The following is a 20,077-nucleotide window of genomic DNA, read 5'->3' as shown; positions in this document are numbered from 1 at the left end:
TCCAACTCCACAGAGTTTGCAAAGGAACCCTTTCATACGAGTATTACAGTTAGAGATGGTCCTACAGAAAACAAGGTGGGCAGAGACCTCCTTGTCCAGAACAAAATTCAGGTGCTGGGCCTACATTGGCAATCCACTGACAAAGGATGGAGAAAGATTAAACATTACAAGCTGGCAGGTAAACCCCATGAGTTATTCTCTCTCCACTGCCTTTGAGTCCCGCAGAAGCTCTGTGAAATGAACATCAAGTGGAAATTTCCTTCTTCAACATATTATCAGTGTTAAGCATCTTAAACCAGCCTGTGCTAAGGAACAACATCACAGATCCTGAGGATTCCCAGCCTTGCATAGCCCTGAGCAAAGTCCAGCACTCGCTGGATATTTGTTATTCCCTGGAGAGTAAAATGGTTTGCAACTGTGGGAATTCTACTTTCTGTTCAATTAAGCTTAGACAAAGGTAAAACAAGTGTTATCCTACTCAACTTCAGAGTCAATTTACTGGCTATCAGATGTGGAGAACAGATTTAAAGAAAAGCAGGAATCAGTCACTATATTACATGCAGTTTGATTTCCAGGGCGTTCTCTGCAGCTAGGAACCAACGGGACAGGTTTGCAGCATGAAGAGCTAGGGGCTGCTACCCCAAACAAGTCCCAGCCCTTTGGCACTGCTCCTGGAAGGGAAATTTCTTTCCTGCGGCAAAGTCGCTTCTTATGGGTCCCTCTATCTGCTCCATTTGGTGTAATGCATCCCATGAGATTTCCTGAAACCTACTGCCTTCATAATTAATTTAATTGTGATATCAGCTTCAGAGCTTCTCGCTAGTGTTAGCCAGTCGTTGCTAGTTGGCTGACACGGCACTGCCTTCCGAAGTACTGCCTCCAGCTGCGTACCCAGCTTTATCACCAAATTTATAGCTAGGCAATTCGTTCCCACAATACAAAAGAAAACTTTCCTGACAAACAGATTGGTAAAAAAGTAGCTACCTTGAGCTTATGTGAGTCTAAGTACATAAACTTTGTGACACATGATTTCAGAACTATTTGTTGCAAAAATAACCAACCAACGATAAAAATACGTTGTAGTATTGCTTCAAATAGAGACAAACAGGATAGGTAACGGTATAAACTTGGCTACTGTTCCTATCAAGTACTGCTGCTTTGGGAAGCTGTGCTGCCCGCCCGTACTGTCTCCGAACTGTTTGTAGACGTTAGCAGGTACATGTACAACAGCTGCACTTATATGACCTTCAGTCTTGTACAAACCTAGCTGAAAAGTGAATTGTATGTGTTGACTGAAGGCATAGAAATAAGCCGGTTTTCTTTTTGACTTCTGCTCATTCTACAGAGCTTCCCAATTCAGAAAAAGATAGTAATGCTTTATTCTCTCTTGCACAAAGCTGTATATCAGTGTCTGTTTGTAAGCCTCAATGCCAGGCTTATCTTCAATTCTATAATCACTGTGAAAAAAATACGGCTGGAGTTGAGGATAAAAATTTGGCCCACATAGTATTCATAGTAGCCCAGAAAGCAAGGACATTAAAAGCTATAACCTAGGTCAAAACTGAAGTTAGAAAAAGACCTATTTCTCATTTGTAAACATGTTGCTGCCCATTAGCTAAAAGACATAACAAATCAGCTGGGTCTGTGTCCCTGATTCTGCGTTTTAGACAGTGAGATTCTCTGCACTTGGAGAGACCTTACTGAACACCTCAAGCATGGGGCTTCTCACAGTTGTGCTTGGCATAGTTCACTAAAAATGTCATTTCTATTTTGCACATTTGCATGCACACACTTTTTTTTTCTGCTGATATTTTGGGGCAAGTGCTCTCTCAGTCTAAAGCAGGAGTAATTGGAGCACTGATGGGTCAGGCAAGCTTACTGTTAATAGAAAGACAGACTTTGATAGCCATTTTAAGATGGTTGTAATTCTCCTAATTTGTGAGGATTGCACAGTCTCACCTGGAAAAAAAAAAAAAAAAAAAAGGCACCAAAAAACCCAACCCAAAAAACCTGCTCTCTCTTTTCCTGTCCTGCCATAACCCCAGTCTCCTCTTCATCCCTTCCATTCTCCGTTCCCAAACAAGACAAAGAGCCGTGCTGTCTCCCTGCAGACTCCTACGCACAACACAAGCAGAGTCTAATGCTGTCTCAGGTAAATATAGGGCTGAACATCATGCAGGAGCTGAGACAGGGAACGGGCCACAGAACTAGCAGGAGGAAATAAGGAAGGCGGTACTTTGCTGGCCAACGCACGGCATGAAAAGTTACATTCCCTATGCAGACAAAAAACTGTGACAGCAGCCACCAGTATTGGTGAGTTTGGGAGGTATAAAGGGTAGGGGAAAACGGGAGCAAGAACACCAGCAGAGCTGCCTCCCCAGTCTGCCACCAACCACAGAAGGCAGGGTGGCCACTTTTTCCCCAGGGTTGTAGCTCTTTCCCCTGTAACAATACCTATAGGGCCCAAAGCCATGGGGTATCAAGAGCAACCCAATCTACTCCCAGTACTTCAAATTGCCCCATCAACAAAAGTATGCTAATTCAGACAATCAGATAGGAAACGGTGCCAGGTCAAAGAAACCCAGCAGTGTTACTCTGCCTGAAAAGACGTTCCTCTGAACATACAGACCCTTATGTCTTGGTAAACTAAGTAATCTAAAGAGGAACCATTCTTCTTACCAAGCAGGATTGTTCATTGCTACACATGAACCATACAGGACAACATCTGGTGTGTCTCACAAGAATAATTTAGAAGTACAAGCTCATCTGGCTCGCACTGGAATAAGTAAGAAAGAACAAAGACAGATTCACTTTTTGTATGGAAAAAAAAAAAAAAAATCTAAGTGGGATGTAAGTGGGAGGGACATAGGCAAGGCTTACTTGTCAAAACCTGAAAAGAGTAAAGCCAGCCAACATACCTGGGCATTCCCCATTGCTGCAGATCCAGGTGCCACGTCGACAAATGCTAGGAAACACATAACATATAACAAGTTAGGCAACAGTATGTGAATTCAAATCTTCTATTGCAACTTTTTCCCAAATAATTGAAACATGGGCCCATGTTTTAGGGAAATTAGACCAGTCCCCGGCATCCTTTACATCTCCCGTGACCTCATTTCTTAATATATCCATCCCTTCTTACCATCATTCGACAGCAACTGCTGGTAATAAGGGCTGGAATGGTTGCAAAACTCAAGAACTTCTTTATTTCTCCACCCAAGCTCTGCGTTTAATAGTTTTCAACTACATTCCACTGTCGTAGAATGAGTTTTAGATGCAGTTCGCAAAGTATGTCTATTAATACGACAGAATCATAGAAAAAAAAAAATGTTTGAAGGGACCTCCAGAAAAATCATATACTACAATTCCCAACTCAAAGAAGGGAACTTCAAAGCTAGATCAGGTGGCTCAGGACCTTGTCCATTTGAGTTTAGAAATCTCCAAGATGAGGTCCCATGGCGTCCCAGGGAAACTGTCCCAGTGCTGCACCATCTCAGGGGGAAGAATTTTCCCTTGTGTCTAAATGGAGTTTCCCCTGCTGCAACTAGTGTCCATTGCTTCTTCCTCTTTCACTGTTTGTCTCCAAGAAGTTTGGCCCTGTCATATTTACAACCTCCCTTTAGGCAGTGAAAGTGCTCTCAGCCTTTAAACCAATCTATTTCCCTTTGCTTCTCCTCACATCATAAGCTCCCCTTCTGTGATTATCTCTAGTGTCATTTCCAAGACTCTCTCCAGTCCTTAATTATCTCTCTTGCAGTGGGAGGCCAGCACTGGTCACACTGCTCCAGTCACAGCCTCATGAGTTTGTTACAGGAGGGCAATAATCCCTTTCCTTCACTGGCCAGCTAGATTTTTTGCTTAAGCAGACCTTCATCAGTCTGATGGCACATTGGTGACTTAAGCTCCTCGTGCTTAGTTTCTGTTTCTGTGCAAGCTGCAAGGAAGTAGATCGTCTCTGCTTTATTGTCTTTGGGTGGTGGACCTAGTGCCACCACTCATAGGCACTACTATTAACCAGTAAAATGCACTGATGGCAATTGAGATGGCTGTCATCCTGGGGTCTGTGGAATACTATGTCAGTCAATCCTAGAATATCCAAAATCAAGTAAGTTTCAAGAGATGCTGGATTCTTCTTATTCCTTTCATTATCCCAGCCCTTGAAAACCATTTGCGGGGAGTCAGTTTATTGAGGATGGTAAATGCAGAGCCAATGGAATGACGTTCTCCACAGCATTATCAAATCTGAATAACAGGAAGTATTTTCTAACAATACCGTCTGTCAGGTGGCACTGACCTCCCAAGAGCAATAAGGGCAAAGAATGCGGCCAAGCTCAAAGCTGCAGATGGCTCCGGGGACAACGACAAAATGCTAATGCCATGGTTGGTTCATACTCTGTGACACATGCTGCAGGTAATGAAAAACCTCTGGTTAACTCATCGTCCCTCATTAGGGATGATGCATAGACCATCTTTCTTATGCATATGGTGGCCTTAACTGAGTCCTCCTTCTGTGCTCTAATTGGAAACATCTGGGCACAGGGTTGTCTGAACTCCTTCCACAAATATGCTCACACTTATACATAACCAGATCAGGAATACATTACTCATTCCCCTTCCTTTCTTAAGACACCCAGCCTTCCTCTTCAGGCTGGCATTCATGAGTGAAAGAAAAATTGTGAGCTACGCAGCTGGGAAGATTCATTAGCTTCGAGAGAAGTTCCAAGGACGTGCTTGAGCTAACTCCTCTTGGAAAGAAACGGGGTTTAGAGGTTAAATAAATGTAGGAAGTCAAAACAAAGACACCACCGCTGACATTAACCAGACATGGGAACCTGCCGGTCTGTCTTATCCACAGGAAGCAGGTAGTTCTCTACTATTTGAAGGAGTATGACCTTCACATTGTTCTATCAAATCAAATATCCCTTTAAAAGCAGAGCTGATTTTGTCTTTGTGAACAACTCTCTTCTTGGAAAGGGCTGGCATTTCCAATAAGAGAGCAGGTCTTTTGGCAATGAAAGGAAATTTTTAAAAAGTAGAGAGAGAGATTTCCTGAAAGATAATCTAAAACAGCCACTAAATGGTGTTCAGTACTTATCTAGAGCAACAGCAACGCCACCAGAGCAACACTGAATTTACCATGAATTGCAGTCCTGGGAGATGGTGAAGCCAGGAGGATAATGTTTTCCAGAGTGGATGCAGGAGCAGTCGGCACTTTCAATGCAATGGTCACCATCAAGGAGCTTCCCCTCTGGATAGATTAAGTAGCAGCAGATACACATGCCACACAGACACAAGGACACAAATATAAATATGATTAGATTTTCTAGTTCTTCATATACTTTGGCAAGACTTCATATGCATTATTATCCATAGTTAGTCACAGTCAGCAATAAAATAGAATAAGGCTTGCCAAAACGCCTCACGGCGGCTGGTGTCTACTTTCCTTCAAGTGCTGCCTCTCCCTCAAATGTGCTTGAATGGACCATTTCTGGTGCTCCCAGAAGACCTCTTGGCTTAGCCAGACCCCGAGTCCAAAACACACAAATTGGAACATACATGGGTCAAACACAGGGAGCACAATCAAGCTTGATTAGATCTGCTCTAGAAATCTGACTCTTTGAAAAATATGTGCACTTTACTGACTGCAATAAAGGGTGTCCAGACAGGTTCTGTATTCATCACAGGACGACATGAGAGGAGACAAAGTAGGGAATGAAGGAATGAGGTTGGACAACGTAAAAGTCTAGCAGACAGCGTCTTAGAGAAAGAAACATTATCACGTGGAGTTTTAGTTTCTCTTTTCTACTTCTGGAGAAGCAAGCAGTGAAAGGGCTAACTTCCCCACTTGGATCCAGCTGCTGAGGTTTCTATATTATGCAACTGTAATTGTCTCTTCTATATATAGAGTATTTTATCTTAAAAAGATAAACAGAGGTACAGATGAATTACAAGACTTGCCTGAGATTGCACTATAAGCTAGTAGAGGAAATGACAAGTTTCTTTCTCTTAGATCCCCATGTTGATAGATAGTTGATATTTCTCTGTTTTTAAAAGAGATAACATAGAAAAAAAGTCTGACTGCTGAAAACACGTCTCCCTCCTCTTTCAAGGACTTCTTCCAATCGATTGCAGAGACTTTAGCCCTGTTCCCTGGCAGCAGCAGTCACCACTGACAGTGAGACACAGGTAAGTGCCATTTCCCCCCATTCTTGCCATAGAGCTGCCTGGATAGATCTTTGCTGTTGAGAAAATCCTTCCAGTGAGAGATACTAAAAACAAGATCTGAGCACTTAAAAGTGGTGTGGCTCTCCAGAGAGCAATAGAAAATAGAACGTCCACCTTTTTTCCCTGGCAATAGTAACTCCATTTACAGCAATTAAAGTAACTGTGTGGTACAACTAAGGAAAAAACAAACCAACAAAAAAAAAAAAAAAAAACCAAACCCAAAAGACACATTCATTGAACAGATCATTTTTACTCTTGGAGAACTGGAGAGAAGGTAAGAGGAGGTACAATCCTAATCCTAAATTCCTCTATTCATCTGTGAGATCCTCCTGGCTCTCTCTGAAACTCAAATCAAAGTTCTTCCCTGTTGACTGTGCACCAAGTAACAGTAAAAGTTTTTAATTGCTGTTTCTTGTTTTTTTTCATAGAATGGTTTGGGTTGGAAGTGACCTTTGAAGGTCATCTAGTCCAGCCTCCCCTGCAATGAGGAGAAATATCTTCAACTAGATCAGGTTGCTCAGAGCCCTGTCCAACCTGACCTTGAGTATTTCCAAGGATGGAGCATCTACCACTTCTCTGGGCAACCTGTGCCAATGTTTCACCACCCTCATTGTAAAAAAATTTCTTCCTTATATCTAGTCTCACTCTACCCCTCTTTTTGTCTAAAATCATTACCCCTTGTCCTATCACAACAGGCCCTAGTGAAATGTCTGTCCCCATCTTTCTTATAAGCCCCCTTGAAGTACTGAAAGGCTGCAATAAGGTGTCCCTGGAGCCTTCTCTTCTCCAGGCTGAACAACCCCAACTCTCTCAGCCTGTCCTCATAGGAGAGGTGTTCCAACCCTCTGATCATTTTTGTGACCCTTCTCTGGACCCACTCCAACAGGTCCATGTCCTTCTTGTGCTGAGTTTCATGCACTTCCTTCTAGCCATCTACTTGTTCCTCATGCAGTACCCTTTCTGTTGAGCTCTTGTTTCTCTGCTTTTCAGTTCCTGCCCCCATAGACCTTTCCTGTGCTGAACTGACCAAAGGAAGAATACAGCCAGAGTCCTTTTCCAGCCAGTGGATTCATCTCCTTCAGCTTTTCCCAACACTTCCAGGACTGCACAAATATAATAGCTAGGTCCTTCACAACAAAATAAGGTCCTGTGCATGGTTACCCTGTCACTCTCCATGTGAACATTCACAGGTCCTGCCACGGAGTGACAGCTTTGAACCTACAGTAAGAGACTGCCAGCTAAATGGGAAACTACTAAGCTCTGAATGACTAGGAATGTTTTAGAACACATTTAATGACCCCTCAGACAAGGCTGACATGGTCATATCTCCCTTGTTTTGGAAACCAAATTATGTTCTCAGTAAACCTCCATCATGCTTGGTGTCTTGTACAGGGGGACAGTAAATACCTCTGTGCATTTGCACTGAGTCCAGATTTGAAGGGTGAAATGCAGAGATAGTCCTATTAAAAACAAACAACCCCCTCAAAAAACCCAACAAAAAACAGCTAGAAATCGGAGCATATGGAGCTTTGCAGCCAGGAATAAAACTCTCCTTCTGCCATTGTCTAAAGTACAGTAGACAGAGGAGAAAGACTGACAAAAACCCAAAAGTGGTGGTTGGGCTGTCCCCTTTAAGGCAATCAAATATCCTTTATGAATGGTTCAATAATAAGTGAAATCGTTAATCTGAAATCATGAAGATCTTTGGAACTATAGTGCAAGATCTACACGTACTGTTTTTCTGTAAGAAATTCCTTCAGAATATTCTCTGTTCTTTCTTTCTCAAACTGGATGCTTCTGACCGAAAGCAATTCAGAAGGAATCTAGATACGCCAACGGTCAGTGGTCCCTCACCAAGAAAGAAAGGCGATCCTAGAGTAATAGATGGTGCTGATTTTCACAGAAACATTTACTTTTCAGTTGTGTCTAAAAAATAGGCCTTTCATGGAGTGAGCATACAGCAGTATAGAAACTGGTTTATTCTAAGGCATGGTCCCAGAAAAGAGAAGTTGTTTCTGATTTCAGGAAAATTTAAGGGAAGACACAGCTTGCTTTCTTCTAATAAAATAGGTAGCATCACTGCCAAATGTTCCTCTGTAAATAACCCAGTAAATAAATTACCAGGGCAGCTGCAGCCATCAACACATTGTCCATGACATACTTCATTGATATTCAGGCTCTGGCAGGTTTTGGCACAAGGGGATACACATTCCTTGTACTCCATGCCAACTGGACATCTTGGCCCTGAAACAATTAAAAGAAATTAGAAATGCAAATTCCTCAATAACTCTTAAATAAATAAATCCCTTAATTATCAAAGACTGAACGACAGAGACACTAAAAAGAAACACTTGATTTTCAGTTTGCTGCAATATCATCATCTGTCAGGTTGTGTAGTAAACACTTGCAGGTTAAATCCAATTTATTTTCTAATAAATCGAGTTTTAACTAAAACCAAACACATTAAGAACAATCAGACATGAGGGAAAGTTTTGTAATAATATCTAAATAATTTGGATAGACAAGCATGTTCTGTATGTTTAAGCTATGCAGTTACTCCACTCATTTATGAAATTACACTGTTTTGTGTTTCCAGAGAGAACTAGGAGAAAGTTAAGACTCTGAAATCCTATCCTCCTTCTTCCAAAGAACTGCCAGCACAGGGTAACACCCATGCCGTGGCATCTTCACTGCTGTCATGACGTAGGTTAGGCCATTATACAAGCACACACTATGGCCATCCCTTCATTTTGATGCATAGACATACCTCACAAGACTGCATGGGCGTGGAGTGGGAAGAAAAGATTAGAGCCTGCCTTTTCCCAGGAAATTCTCTACTGAAGGAGGCGGGAGGGTAACGAAGGAGTGGTCTTGCCCTCTGTGGCTCCAAGGCGTGTGCACCAGCTCGCGCTAGTACAGCATGCCCAGCACTAGAGCCCTTCCAGTGCAGCACAGCTTTTCATGCCTCCTATACAACTACCATCATCATCATCTCCTGAGACGGCATCACAGCACAGATGACGGGTGAAGGAAAATTAAGCTCCTGCTGTGGCAGCAGGCCACCTCTCTTTTTCCTGACTCAGAAAAACATGGTTTGTGAAGTCAAGGTTCAGAAATGAGCTCTAAAACTCCTGGGAACAGAGAGGGGTTGGTATCACTCATGGCTTTAGCCAGGTTTACCGACAGCCCTAGCAAAAATGGGTTCTCTGACTTGCACTCTGAGCGAGGAGACAAGTTTTCATCAGATCCCTTTTATGTCCCAATGGAAAGGTAATAAATGACTGCTAGAAATAAGACACTCCTCCAGCGTGCAATCCCTTGAACAAGAGGTTGGCAATATATTCCAGCCCTAACCATAATCTGAAGGCACAGTTTTCTTGAGTGGTGGCCAACAGCAGAATATCTTTACCATAGAAGAAAGCGTTGTCAGTACAAATCACATTACCCCAGGAAATCAATTTACATAAACCTCCTGAGAAAATTGTCCTTCCTGTGTCATGTAGGAAGCATGACAGAGATCATCGGGAACATGATATTAGAGGATTGATTTTTTTATATATTATTCATTAGCGTGCTTATGTATTTAACCAGGGTTCTCCAGTGGAAGTATATGTGTATATCAACGCTGGGTACAAACATGACCTTTCCTCCATAAAGGCAATCCATCCCAGTCAATCTAAGCACTTCCTTGTTGCAAAATCTTAGCAGAGATGTAATCCTCCCCTGACCTCAGCAAAATTGGGCTAATAAAGGCAGCATTTCAAGATGCCATCAGGATCTCTAACCTAGACAAAATTTGGCTTAAAAAAGGCAACGTCTCTGTTTCGATGTAATTGTTTCAAGTAAATAAAGGATGAAACAATTGTCTTTACCAAAAATTGTTAAGGAGAGCCTTTCACAAGCATCCTGACTTACAAGTACAGGCTGGGTAACGCCACACATCTGAATCATATGTGAAATAGCTCCTAAACATCCTAGTCTATACCTTTGTGTACCAAATAAGACTTCACTGACTTTTTATACCATGGTGGGACCTGTAGCAGCTCAGGATCTTCTTCATATATGACTCAAACAATCACCCCCTTAGGGACAACAACTTCTAGAAAAAGGTGGGTGATAGAGAGCTGAATGGGGGAGCAAGCAAAGGCACTTCAGATAAACGGAAGTGACAGGCACTTAAGATTTTAACCTGCCATGCCTGAATCAACCTGAACCAACATTCTAAAAAAGCACCAGTTGCTTTTAGCTCTAACACATAAATCTGCAAGACAGGCATGATCTCATTTGGGAAAAGCAACCTAGGAATAATCCTATCAGCTTACTGCATAAGCTCTCTTCAGGCCACCCGTCCAAAATCACTCCTTCGTGAGCGCAGCTTCTTGCATAATCAAGGAACACCGAGCAGTGACAGTCCATGCCTTGGGTACAGGCACAGATGTCTCTTTCACAGAGATTGATGTATGGCTCTGGATCAACTCTATGGTGGCACCGGGAGAAGGTCAAAGATGTTCTTAGCAGCTGGCAGGTTTCCATGATGCCCTGCATGACAAGTGAGGAGCAAAGACAGAAAGAGAGAGAGAAAAAGAGACAAAATTAGTTACTATAGTCGCAGGAAGAAGGGAGAATCATAGAATCATAGAATCATAGGGTTGGAAGGGACCTCTGGAGATCATCTAGTCCAACCCCCCTGCCAGACCAGGGTCACCTAGAGCAGGTTACACAGGAACATGTCCAGGCAGGTTTTGAATGTCTCCAGAGTTGGAGACTCCACCACCTCTCTGGGCAGCCTGTTCCAGTGCTAAGTGGAAAACCCAACTTGTTCAGTAACAACATACCTAATGACCGACCTCTAGCTGATTATCAAGAAGCTAAGGAATATGTGTTAGAAATCAACAAACAGTTAATTTTCTCTATGTAAAGTTTTCTTTCCATTTGAATGGCTTCATATTTTCCAGTGACTTCATACAAGAAGTTATAGCTGGAATTTTCCCAACTTTTAGACATATATCTCCACTATTGTGATGAATTAATGGACATAAGCTGAAATATGGGTAAATCCAATCAGATAGAAAACCAAAAAAGAATTTTCACCATAAGGGTGATCAAAGACTGGAACAAGTGTCCAGAGAGGCTGTGGAACCACCACCCTTGGAGATATTTGAAAAACTGAGTGGACAAGGCCTTGAGCAACCCAACCTAGGATGGCCCTGTTGCAAGCAGAGGGCTGGACTAGAAGGTCTCCAATGGTCTCTTCTAACTTAAACCGTTCTGCAAGTTATTTTTATTTTCTCTCCTTCCTATCTTTAAAACTCAATGACCAGGCTGAACTAAGAGAGGTCCTTGTTCTTTAGTTTAGGGGACAATGCACATATGCGGTGAGCATCACATATTGGCAGTATCATCCACTGCTGTAGTGTTTCTCCTCATGGATCAACAGTCCTGGAAACAGCTCCACACAGACAGAGAAACATATAAAACCAACAGACAAGGGAATAAAGCCTTAGGCTGAAACAGTACTTAGAAGTACAGGAGGCTGTAAGATTAAAGGTAGCAGAACTGACTGAAGTACCCGAAATACAGCTGAAGGTCTTGAAACTTCTCCCTTGACTTCTGCATGAGTTCTATTTTAAGTGTTTCTTTAAATGGGTTGGCGGTGTCCTGGCACTGACAACCCCTAGCAACTGCAAACTTGCTGACCTTCTTTCTGCCCCAGTCCCACCACATAGAGCTGTAGGTGGAATTTTGTACATTCTTCCAATTTCTGTGGCATTGCCTTCTGCTGCTGCATGAACTGCGTTTGTAAATTGCTTAACAATTGCCATTAAAGAGATAAAACCTAAAAAGTAACAGAAGAAAGCAGAGACACCTTCTTGTTCCCTTGAATTTAAACCCTATGTTATACACAGAAGTATTTTTCCAGATCCTTCAGGAAGGGTATATTTTGGGGGTATGGTATATTGATCCATAATTGGGTATCGTTTTTCAGAATACATCTTCTTTTGGTTCAATCAAAGGGATAATGATTTAGCCTGCCATCTTTCCAAGTAGAAAGCATCCAAAGTTAATATGTTTAGTACTCTGCTGGCTATATGTCTGAGCAAACATAATAACAACTGACAGAAGTCACTTCACTTGAATGTTGATTCAGCTAACCTGTGTATTTCAGGAGCAGAAAAAATGAGATTTTAGATATAGTGGGACTCATGTTCACCCTTAAAATGTATTATAGTATCGTATGTTCATGTCTTTGCTGGACTTGCTTGTGGCCTCTACCATTACAAATTACAGTTCAAAAGTTGAAAACTTCTCCCAGTTGCTTTCAGATATGGGAATAAATACTATTTCTTTATTGCATTGGGGAGTACTCTATGGGATATGAGCGGGACTATTTCTTACCAACTATAGCAAGAGTTGAAGTTCAGCAAGAGCAAAAATTATTTGAATTCTAATTTCAGCTTAGAATTTCAGTCACTTTCACATGTAACATGCTATAAGTAAAATTTCCTAATAAGAAAGAAAAAAAAAAGAAAGAATACAGTGAACTGTGGCCTCCATGCACCTATTAAAGGTGAAATCTAGAAAATAAAGGTAACATCTAAGAACACATAAATTAATTGTAATGCTTCAAAACATGTCTGGTTTTGTTTTCAAGGCTGCCTCATTACCACAGTTATTCTCTTCACTCCACTTGGTACTTCAAGATCCATGACCACCCATACTGGTGGTCATCTGAGAGGCTACTAGATTGCGGTATTTCAACAAACAGGCAGCCTAAATCATCACATCTGGGTGGTGAAAAAATGGATCAGACAACGCAGAGGTGCTCATTCTTTTTTGGTATCTATTTAAACAGCAGCCGGAGAGGGCAGGGAGGCTGAAGCTCCCTCCCTCCAACACTACCCAATTTGGCATGCTCTCCAGATCACAAGACAAGGCAGCCAACAGGCAGCTCCACCGTGCAGATGCCAAGCTGCATCCAGCCTTAGGAAGGGAGCACATATACCTGAAAAGAAACGCTATCTGCAGGCAGAGCAGTAGTCAAACACATGTAAGCTTGCGTGTGCTTTGGAGGTGGAGGGCAGGGAGGGGCCGAGAGCAACAATAGGGTCAGTGTGTGATCGGAGTCAAGACCTTCAGCTGATACACAGTGCCATTAATCAAGACAAGAGCTCTCCCTTATAAAAGAACGCAAAATTGCCTGTGTTTCCTATGATTTAAAGATAAAAAAGCAACAGGGCTTTCTGGCTTCACTGCATCTTGCAACAAAGTCAGAAGCCATCTCTCCAAGGATGCTCTTGGGGGTGGAGGGGGGACGAGAGGGCAAAGAAAACCGCAGATCTACTCTGAGTGGGGGGACGGGGGCAGGAGGACAGCACTGAACCAAAGCTGTTGTTTCCCTCACCTAGCAGCTGACTGCCTGGCAGGGAGGGAGCCTGGGAGACGGGGGAGATTTACATTCCTGAAGCTGAAGCAAGCAAACAAAGCGCGCTATTAAAAACCCCTGCATTCTTCAACAGGCACTTCTTTGGCTGGACTTCTATTAATAGCGCTGTGTTTACTCTTGCACAGTGAATAAATTAAGCCAACGTTAAATGCTGTGAGCTCATGAGTGGAACTCACATGAGAGAAAAGATAATTTCATCCAGTTTGCGGGAGAGCAAACTTTATCCGAGCATCAATATTTAACGTGATCTGTATAAAACTCGCATTAGTTGTGGTCTACCCATCAGACGGGATTTCATCCTACTTGCCACTCCCTGGCCTCAGTTGCAATGTTGACATTTTCTAAACATTAAACTTGCCTGAATAGATAAAATTCCAGTGGCCACAACCAGTTGCAAGATCCAGCCCCGCTCTAGAGCTGTAAGCAGGTTTAAAACGCAGTCCTGTCCCTCAGAAGACATGCCAGCTAGGTTGGAACCCTCACACTTTGGTCACATCCTCGGCACCACACACCATTACTCAAGCTCAATCAGTCCAGCCCCCAACAGAAATGCTCCATGCACACTGTCTCTTGAGCAAGAAGCACAGGCTGGAGATCTCCAACCTGAAATCACATCTGGGTTTCCTCGGCCAAGTTCGCAGGCTGAAGCTGTAGTGTTAAGGGGCATGAGCACGCTTTGCTGAATTTCAGGACATATCCAATACAAGCCTCCCTGTCCAAAAGCTTAGTGGAACTGTAAATATTTAGAAGTTTGCAAGCTTGTCCAAGTCTTAGCTTTGTTCAGATAACTAGGAAACCAACATTCAAAGTAGCCATAGAGCAGGTATGTTCCAGGAAGTGCTACTGCTCTTGAGAAATTATTTACGCCTAATTTAACAGGTATCGATCTACAGGACTTGAATAGCAAGAAACTAAGAGCTAAATTTTGGCATCAGTTATTCTGTCTAAATCTAAACCTGGCCCCCGTCGGACCATTCTGATTTGTAACCGAGTACATGAGATCAGTACAGGAGATCAGAGCCTCAATGGACGAAGGCTTAATTTACCATGACAATCATAACCTGTAATACCACATGCAGTCAGTATTTACTCCCCCCTCAACCGGTGGCCATCTGCGTATGTTTGTCCTGTGTCCAATGGAAACAAGGAACATGTTTATACTTATAAAAGAAGAGAAGAAAAAGGTTGATGCAGCAAAAGGTGTCACAGAGTTGGCTCAGACAAGTAGTTCTGTGTTTCTTGAACGAATCAGAGATGCTATCTACATGCACAGCTGAAGGAATCTCCTCCTGGCACGTGAAATAGCCTGGTGGCACAGAGCCTGTGCAACACCTGCAGAGAACATCTCCTCTGTCAAAAATAGCCTGGCCGAAGCATCTTCCTGCTCTGGTGACTCCCAGGTATATGAACTGCAACACATTCACAAATACTGTTTGTGGTGGTGGTGCCCACAGAGGCTTCCCTGCTGGCAGAACCAGAGAGGGAATTAACTACCTTATTCTATGGGAACGACTTAAACACACCTTTCCCAACTCACACCAAAGTTTCTTTGGCAGCAACTCACACTGCGGGCTCAAATGAGCTGTTGGTTTCTTTGTTTACCTGTTTGACACTTTTGTGTTGGGTTTGGAGGTTTTTGGGGCGAGAGGAAGAGGGATATACATGTACTAACTACTGTTTTAGAAAGAACAGCGACAGCTAGGGCGCAGTAGGGGAGACAAATTGCATTCACTAACTAGTGAGTAAACTGTTCCTTTCTTAAGACTGCAGCAAATAAGACATCAGTCATAACACACAACCTCCAAGGTCACTGCTCTACCGCACCGGGCAGACCAACACAGAAATCCTGCGAGCACCAGCCAGAGTCTGCAGGGAGAGCACACAGTTATCAGCTCAGGAACCACAAGGACACAGCTGCATCCTGCGTCCAGCCCCAGCCCCGTGCTGGCTCATGGAGAGGCAAGGAGTGCCCACAGACACCACAGGCGTGTGCTGCAGATGTGTCACTTCCACCTTCTGCCTGCACCTGACCCTGCTGCACCACAGCCAGGACCTACATATGGCCAGGCCACCACCAGCCCTGTGGTTAACTCCTGCCAGGCTGGGCAAGGAGCCATGCACCTTGCTCCAGTGCAGTGGCAAGAGCAGTGCCCAGTATAGCTATCTCAGACCACACTGCACCTCATAAATCCAAAACATGCCTCGCACCCTAATCACTTGTCAAGGGAGGACCACATTAGATACAGACGTGGATTCAAGGAAGCATTCCTTCTGCTAATGGACAGGCAAGCTGCCTTCAGGTAGGGGAGGACCGAAACCAGAATGGTATCTTGTGGCACCAACCTTCTCTGCAATATCAGATGATATGTTGCAGGTGTTGCTTGGAGTCTGCACTCTCTTGCACCGCTTGTTTTCACTGTGCAAAGCCCAGGAGTTTGCAAAATCGTAACTGTTTCCCACAAGGGTCCCTGTGAATGAAGAAGAAGAGAAGCACGCGGCTGTTTAGGGGTCTGAGCAACATGTGGTCATTATCGGCTACTGTGAGAGTGACAATATGGTGAAAGCTGTTTTTAAAAATAAAGACTGTCGTAGCAAATGAATTTCTAATCCAAATAAATTCAACAAGGCCAAGTGCAAGGTCCTGCATGTGGGTTGGGGAAATCCCAAGCACAAACACAGACTGGGTGGAGAATGGATTGAAAGCAGACCTGAGGAGAAGGACTTGGGAGTGTTGGTTGGTGGGAAGCTCAACATGAGCCAGCAATGTGCACTAGCAGCCCAGAAAGCCAACCGCATCCTGGGCTGCATCAAAAAAAGTATGGCCAGTAGGTCGAGGGAGGTGATTCTGCCCCTCCACTCCACTCTTGTGAGACCCCACCTGGAGTACTGCGTCCAATTCTGGAGTCCCCAACATAAGAAGGACATGGACCTGTTGGAGTGGGTCCAGCGGAGGGCCATGAAGATGATCAGAAGGCCGGAGAACCTATGCTGTGAGGATAGGCTGAGGGGGTTGGGGTTGTTCAGCCTGGAGAACAGAAGGCTCCAGGGAGACCTTATAGTGGCCTTCCAGTACCTAAAGGGGCCCACAGGAGAGATGGGGAGGGACTCTTTATCAGGGAGTGTAGCAATAGGGTGAGGGGTAGTGATTTTAAGCTGAAAGAGGGGAGATTTAGATTGGATATTAGGAAGAAATTCTTTACTCTGAGGGTTGCAAGACACTGGACCAGGTTGCCTAGAGAAACTGTGGATGCCCCATCCCTGGAAGTGTTCAAGGCCAGGCTGGATGGGGCTTTGAGCAACCTGGTCTAGTGGGAGGTGTCCCTGCCCATGGCAGGGGGGTTGGAACTAGGTGATCTTTAAGGTCCCTTCCAACCCAAACCATTCTATAATTTTATGACTGTAGGAAAGCACTTTCAGTGATCTGGACTGACTCCTGCAGAGGACCTCTCTGAGCTCAAGGACAGACTAAAGCCTGCAGAAGGCAGCTCCCAGCACTTCTCACACCTGTATGAACATGGTAGGAGTTATTTGCTGGTCGGCTATAATCTGCAGATGCCTAAGCATGCCTACGCATTTTCTACTACTTAAAAAATGTCAATAAAACATGAGACATTATTAGAGAGGCAAACAAAATGAACCTGTTCTCCCTAACCAATGAAAGCATTATCATTCCTGATACCAGCTGGCCTTGATTTTCTCCTTCTGTCTGAAACTAAATCTTGTTTGCAAAGAAACTTAACATACACCATAATTGCTCGGGCCCATGATTTTACTGCCTAAGGTGTCCTGAAACATGCTCTTCTGTCCTATTACGAGCAGCTCGCGGCCCAGATTTGACAAGATTTGCACTCAGTTTGCATAAAAGCAAAACTGAAGGAATTAATCTGTATGTCTGCTGCTTCCTGGGAGATGCAAGCCATGCTTCTGCTTCTCTTGCTCCATCCTTCTGAGACGGGGGATCCTCCCAGAAAGGGAATGTTCCTTCCTCTCTCTTTTGCCTCCTATTGCCTGGCTGATTAGAGGACTACCTCTGCTTTCTTCTGAGGGCTCCTGCTACAAAGTAGTTATTGTATTTTTTTTATAATAGATCATAATGTATATGTATAGATAATAAAAATGTCATTGCCTACCTGCTGTACATTAAGTACAAACACACAGAATATACTGAACACTAAAACTGTTCCTAAACTAAAGGTTAGTCATGAAAACTATGCCAAGAATGCTAAGGGGGATGTAACAAAACCAGTAGACTTTAGTAGACTTTGGTTTGCAAACCAGAAATTAGGCGTTTATAAGTGTAGCGTATATTAGACCCACGGCAGATGTCAAGGGAGGAAGACTCCAAGGAAAGATGACAGGTGAAATGTCATAAACAACGTGAAATTTTCACCTATGGAGACAGGACTGAGCACAGGAAAAGAAAAACACAGCAACAAAAAGAACACAACCCTTTAGTTTACCACAAATTGTAAAGATTAGAGTAACAATGAAATCTAGTCTGATGAGACGCAAGATGCCAAATTAAATACATCCCCTTATATTTGCACAAATGCAGTCTTACACTAAGAGTTATAAAATAAAACATGGGCTCCACTCTGAACTAATGTTCCTCTGGCTCTGAATACATGTCCATGTTGAGCTTCCCATTGGCGTGTACCACCAGATCCTCATTTACCCACAAGTTAAGATTTGAAGGTTGGGACAACTGTTGGCCTTGAATTGCTGTCTTTTCATTTCTCCCTGTCCATTAGATTTTTTTTTTCTTCTGTAGTGCATGTAAATTTATACCTCTCTATGTAGTTCTTTTATGCAACATTTGTATAATACTATTTTAACTCTTCTGCTGTATTCTATGATTAATACTTTCAAGTAAATTTTTTTCAAAATAAATAATTTCAAAATTTCCATGGGGTTGTCTGGGGTTCGTTTTTTTTTTTTGGAACCTGCTCTTCAAACCCTCTTGTTGCCAGCACCTGTCTGTGTATTAGGAGACCATTCCACCGGCATGATCGATTTGCCAACAACTTGCCAGGGCAGTTCTTCCTCCTTGCAAAGTCCTGGGGCCCTTAAATTAAGCTACAAGCTGTATGGAACAGGCAGTACTTGATCGATTTGGGTTTGCTCAATAGCTCGAGATCTTGCCCCAGGTGAGCCTCCTCAACATACAACAGTAAAAATCTAGGAAAATAATGAATTGAGATCAGTTGACAGTGTACTGTTCCTGTGGTTTGTTCAGTGTAGCCTTAAGTGACCTATGGCAACAGATAAAGGGCTGGAGAGGCGCTATGACTTTAAAATGAGCATGCTGCAAAACTTTGCATGCACGCTTGCCAGCCTGCTTTTCTGCAGAAACACCATCCTTAGCACCAAACAACACTGTCCCAAAAGGCACACAGCACCTCTCTTAATATCATCAGTTATTATTTCCCATAATGCAGATCCAGTGCAACCTGTATTTTCCTTGAGTGAGTTTCCTTTACAAACACATGGTAAGATGCACTCCACACTCCTGGAAAGGTGAGAAGCAGTTGGACTTAGAGGTTTCACTGACCATCAGAAGAGCTCTAACATGGAAGTATGAAGTGACTCTGGGGCCACTGTTCTGCTTAACAAATTGGGGTCATGGGGATAAGTTATTTCTGCAGAGGGTTACTTGGGAGAGGACTCTTCAACTCATACTCTGCATTACATGGCCTGTCGATCAGTGTGGTGATTCTCAAATACTTCATCTGCTTGGTGAGCTGCAGGAAGAAAAGCGGGAAGGGAGAACTGGCATGTCTGACTGCTCCAGGCGGAGGGAAGAGGGAAGAGTAGCGCCACCACTGCTGCCCTTTTACCTCACACCTCCATTTCCTTCTGCCGAAGGACACAAGGGAGTAGGAAAGGATGGTGGAAGGGACAATACAACAAAAACAGCCTAAAAATGGATGAGATTTCATAAGCATGCAGGTGATACTGTTAACAGAGCAGCTGGGCAGCTCAGCTGCCTACTCTTGACACTGCACACCCACCAGGCAGCGTGTCTCCTACCATCCCTTTTGACAACCTGATTCTTTCTTAAAAGGCCTTTTGGCTTAGCTGAGCAGTCTTCCCTCTAGCTAATGAGAGGCTCTTAATTTGATTTCAGCCTGTCCTGAATCTTGATTGATTCCTGCCATGGCATCTCAGGTACGTCACTCCCTCCACCTTTCCCCATCCCTCCCCTGGGCATTGACGACGCGTGGTCTCCTTGCTCAGGCAGACTCACAGCAGACTTTTGTTTTACTTTTGTTCCTTCCGTGTTTTGTTTTTCTTCTTTGTCTAAGCAGCCAAGTTTCTGGAGAAAACTTGGGGACTGGAACTTAGGAACTTAGGAACTTAGGGGACTGGAACACCTCTCTTATGAGGAAAGGCTGAGGGATTTGGGTC

General features: G+C 43.5%; 1 protein-coding gene across 1 annotated transcript in view; it reads right to left on the bottom strand.

Moving 5' to 3' along the window:
• VWF (von Willebrand factor) overlaps positions 1-20,077 on the bottom strand; it is a 144,147-nt gene that overhangs the window by 113,281 nt on the left and 10,789 nt on the right. The window contains exons 6-10 of the mRNA XM_063355778.1: positions 16,013-16,137; positions 10,548-10,764; positions 8,347-8,469; positions 5,137-5,248; positions 2,919-2,965 (exon numbers count right to left, since the gene is read on the bottom strand). Coding sequence (XP_063211848.1) covers positions 2,919-2,965; positions 5,137-5,248; positions 8,347-8,469; positions 10,548-10,764; positions 16,013-16,137 — 624 coding nt within the window. The remainder of the gene's footprint in view (positions 1-2,918; positions 2,966-5,136; positions 5,249-8,346; positions 8,470-10,547; positions 10,765-16,012; positions 16,138-20,077) is intronic.

This window comes from Chroicocephalus ridibundus, chromosome 1 (genome assembly GCF_963924245.1).
Source record: "Chroicocephalus ridibundus chromosome 1, bChrRid1.1, whole genome shotgun sequence".
Classification (NCBI taxonomy): Eukaryota; Metazoa; Chordata; class Aves; order Charadriiformes; family Laridae; genus Chroicocephalus; species Chroicocephalus ridibundus.
The sequence above is the reverse complement of the archived record's forward strand: the minus strand, read 5'-3'. Positions and strand labels throughout refer to the sequence as shown.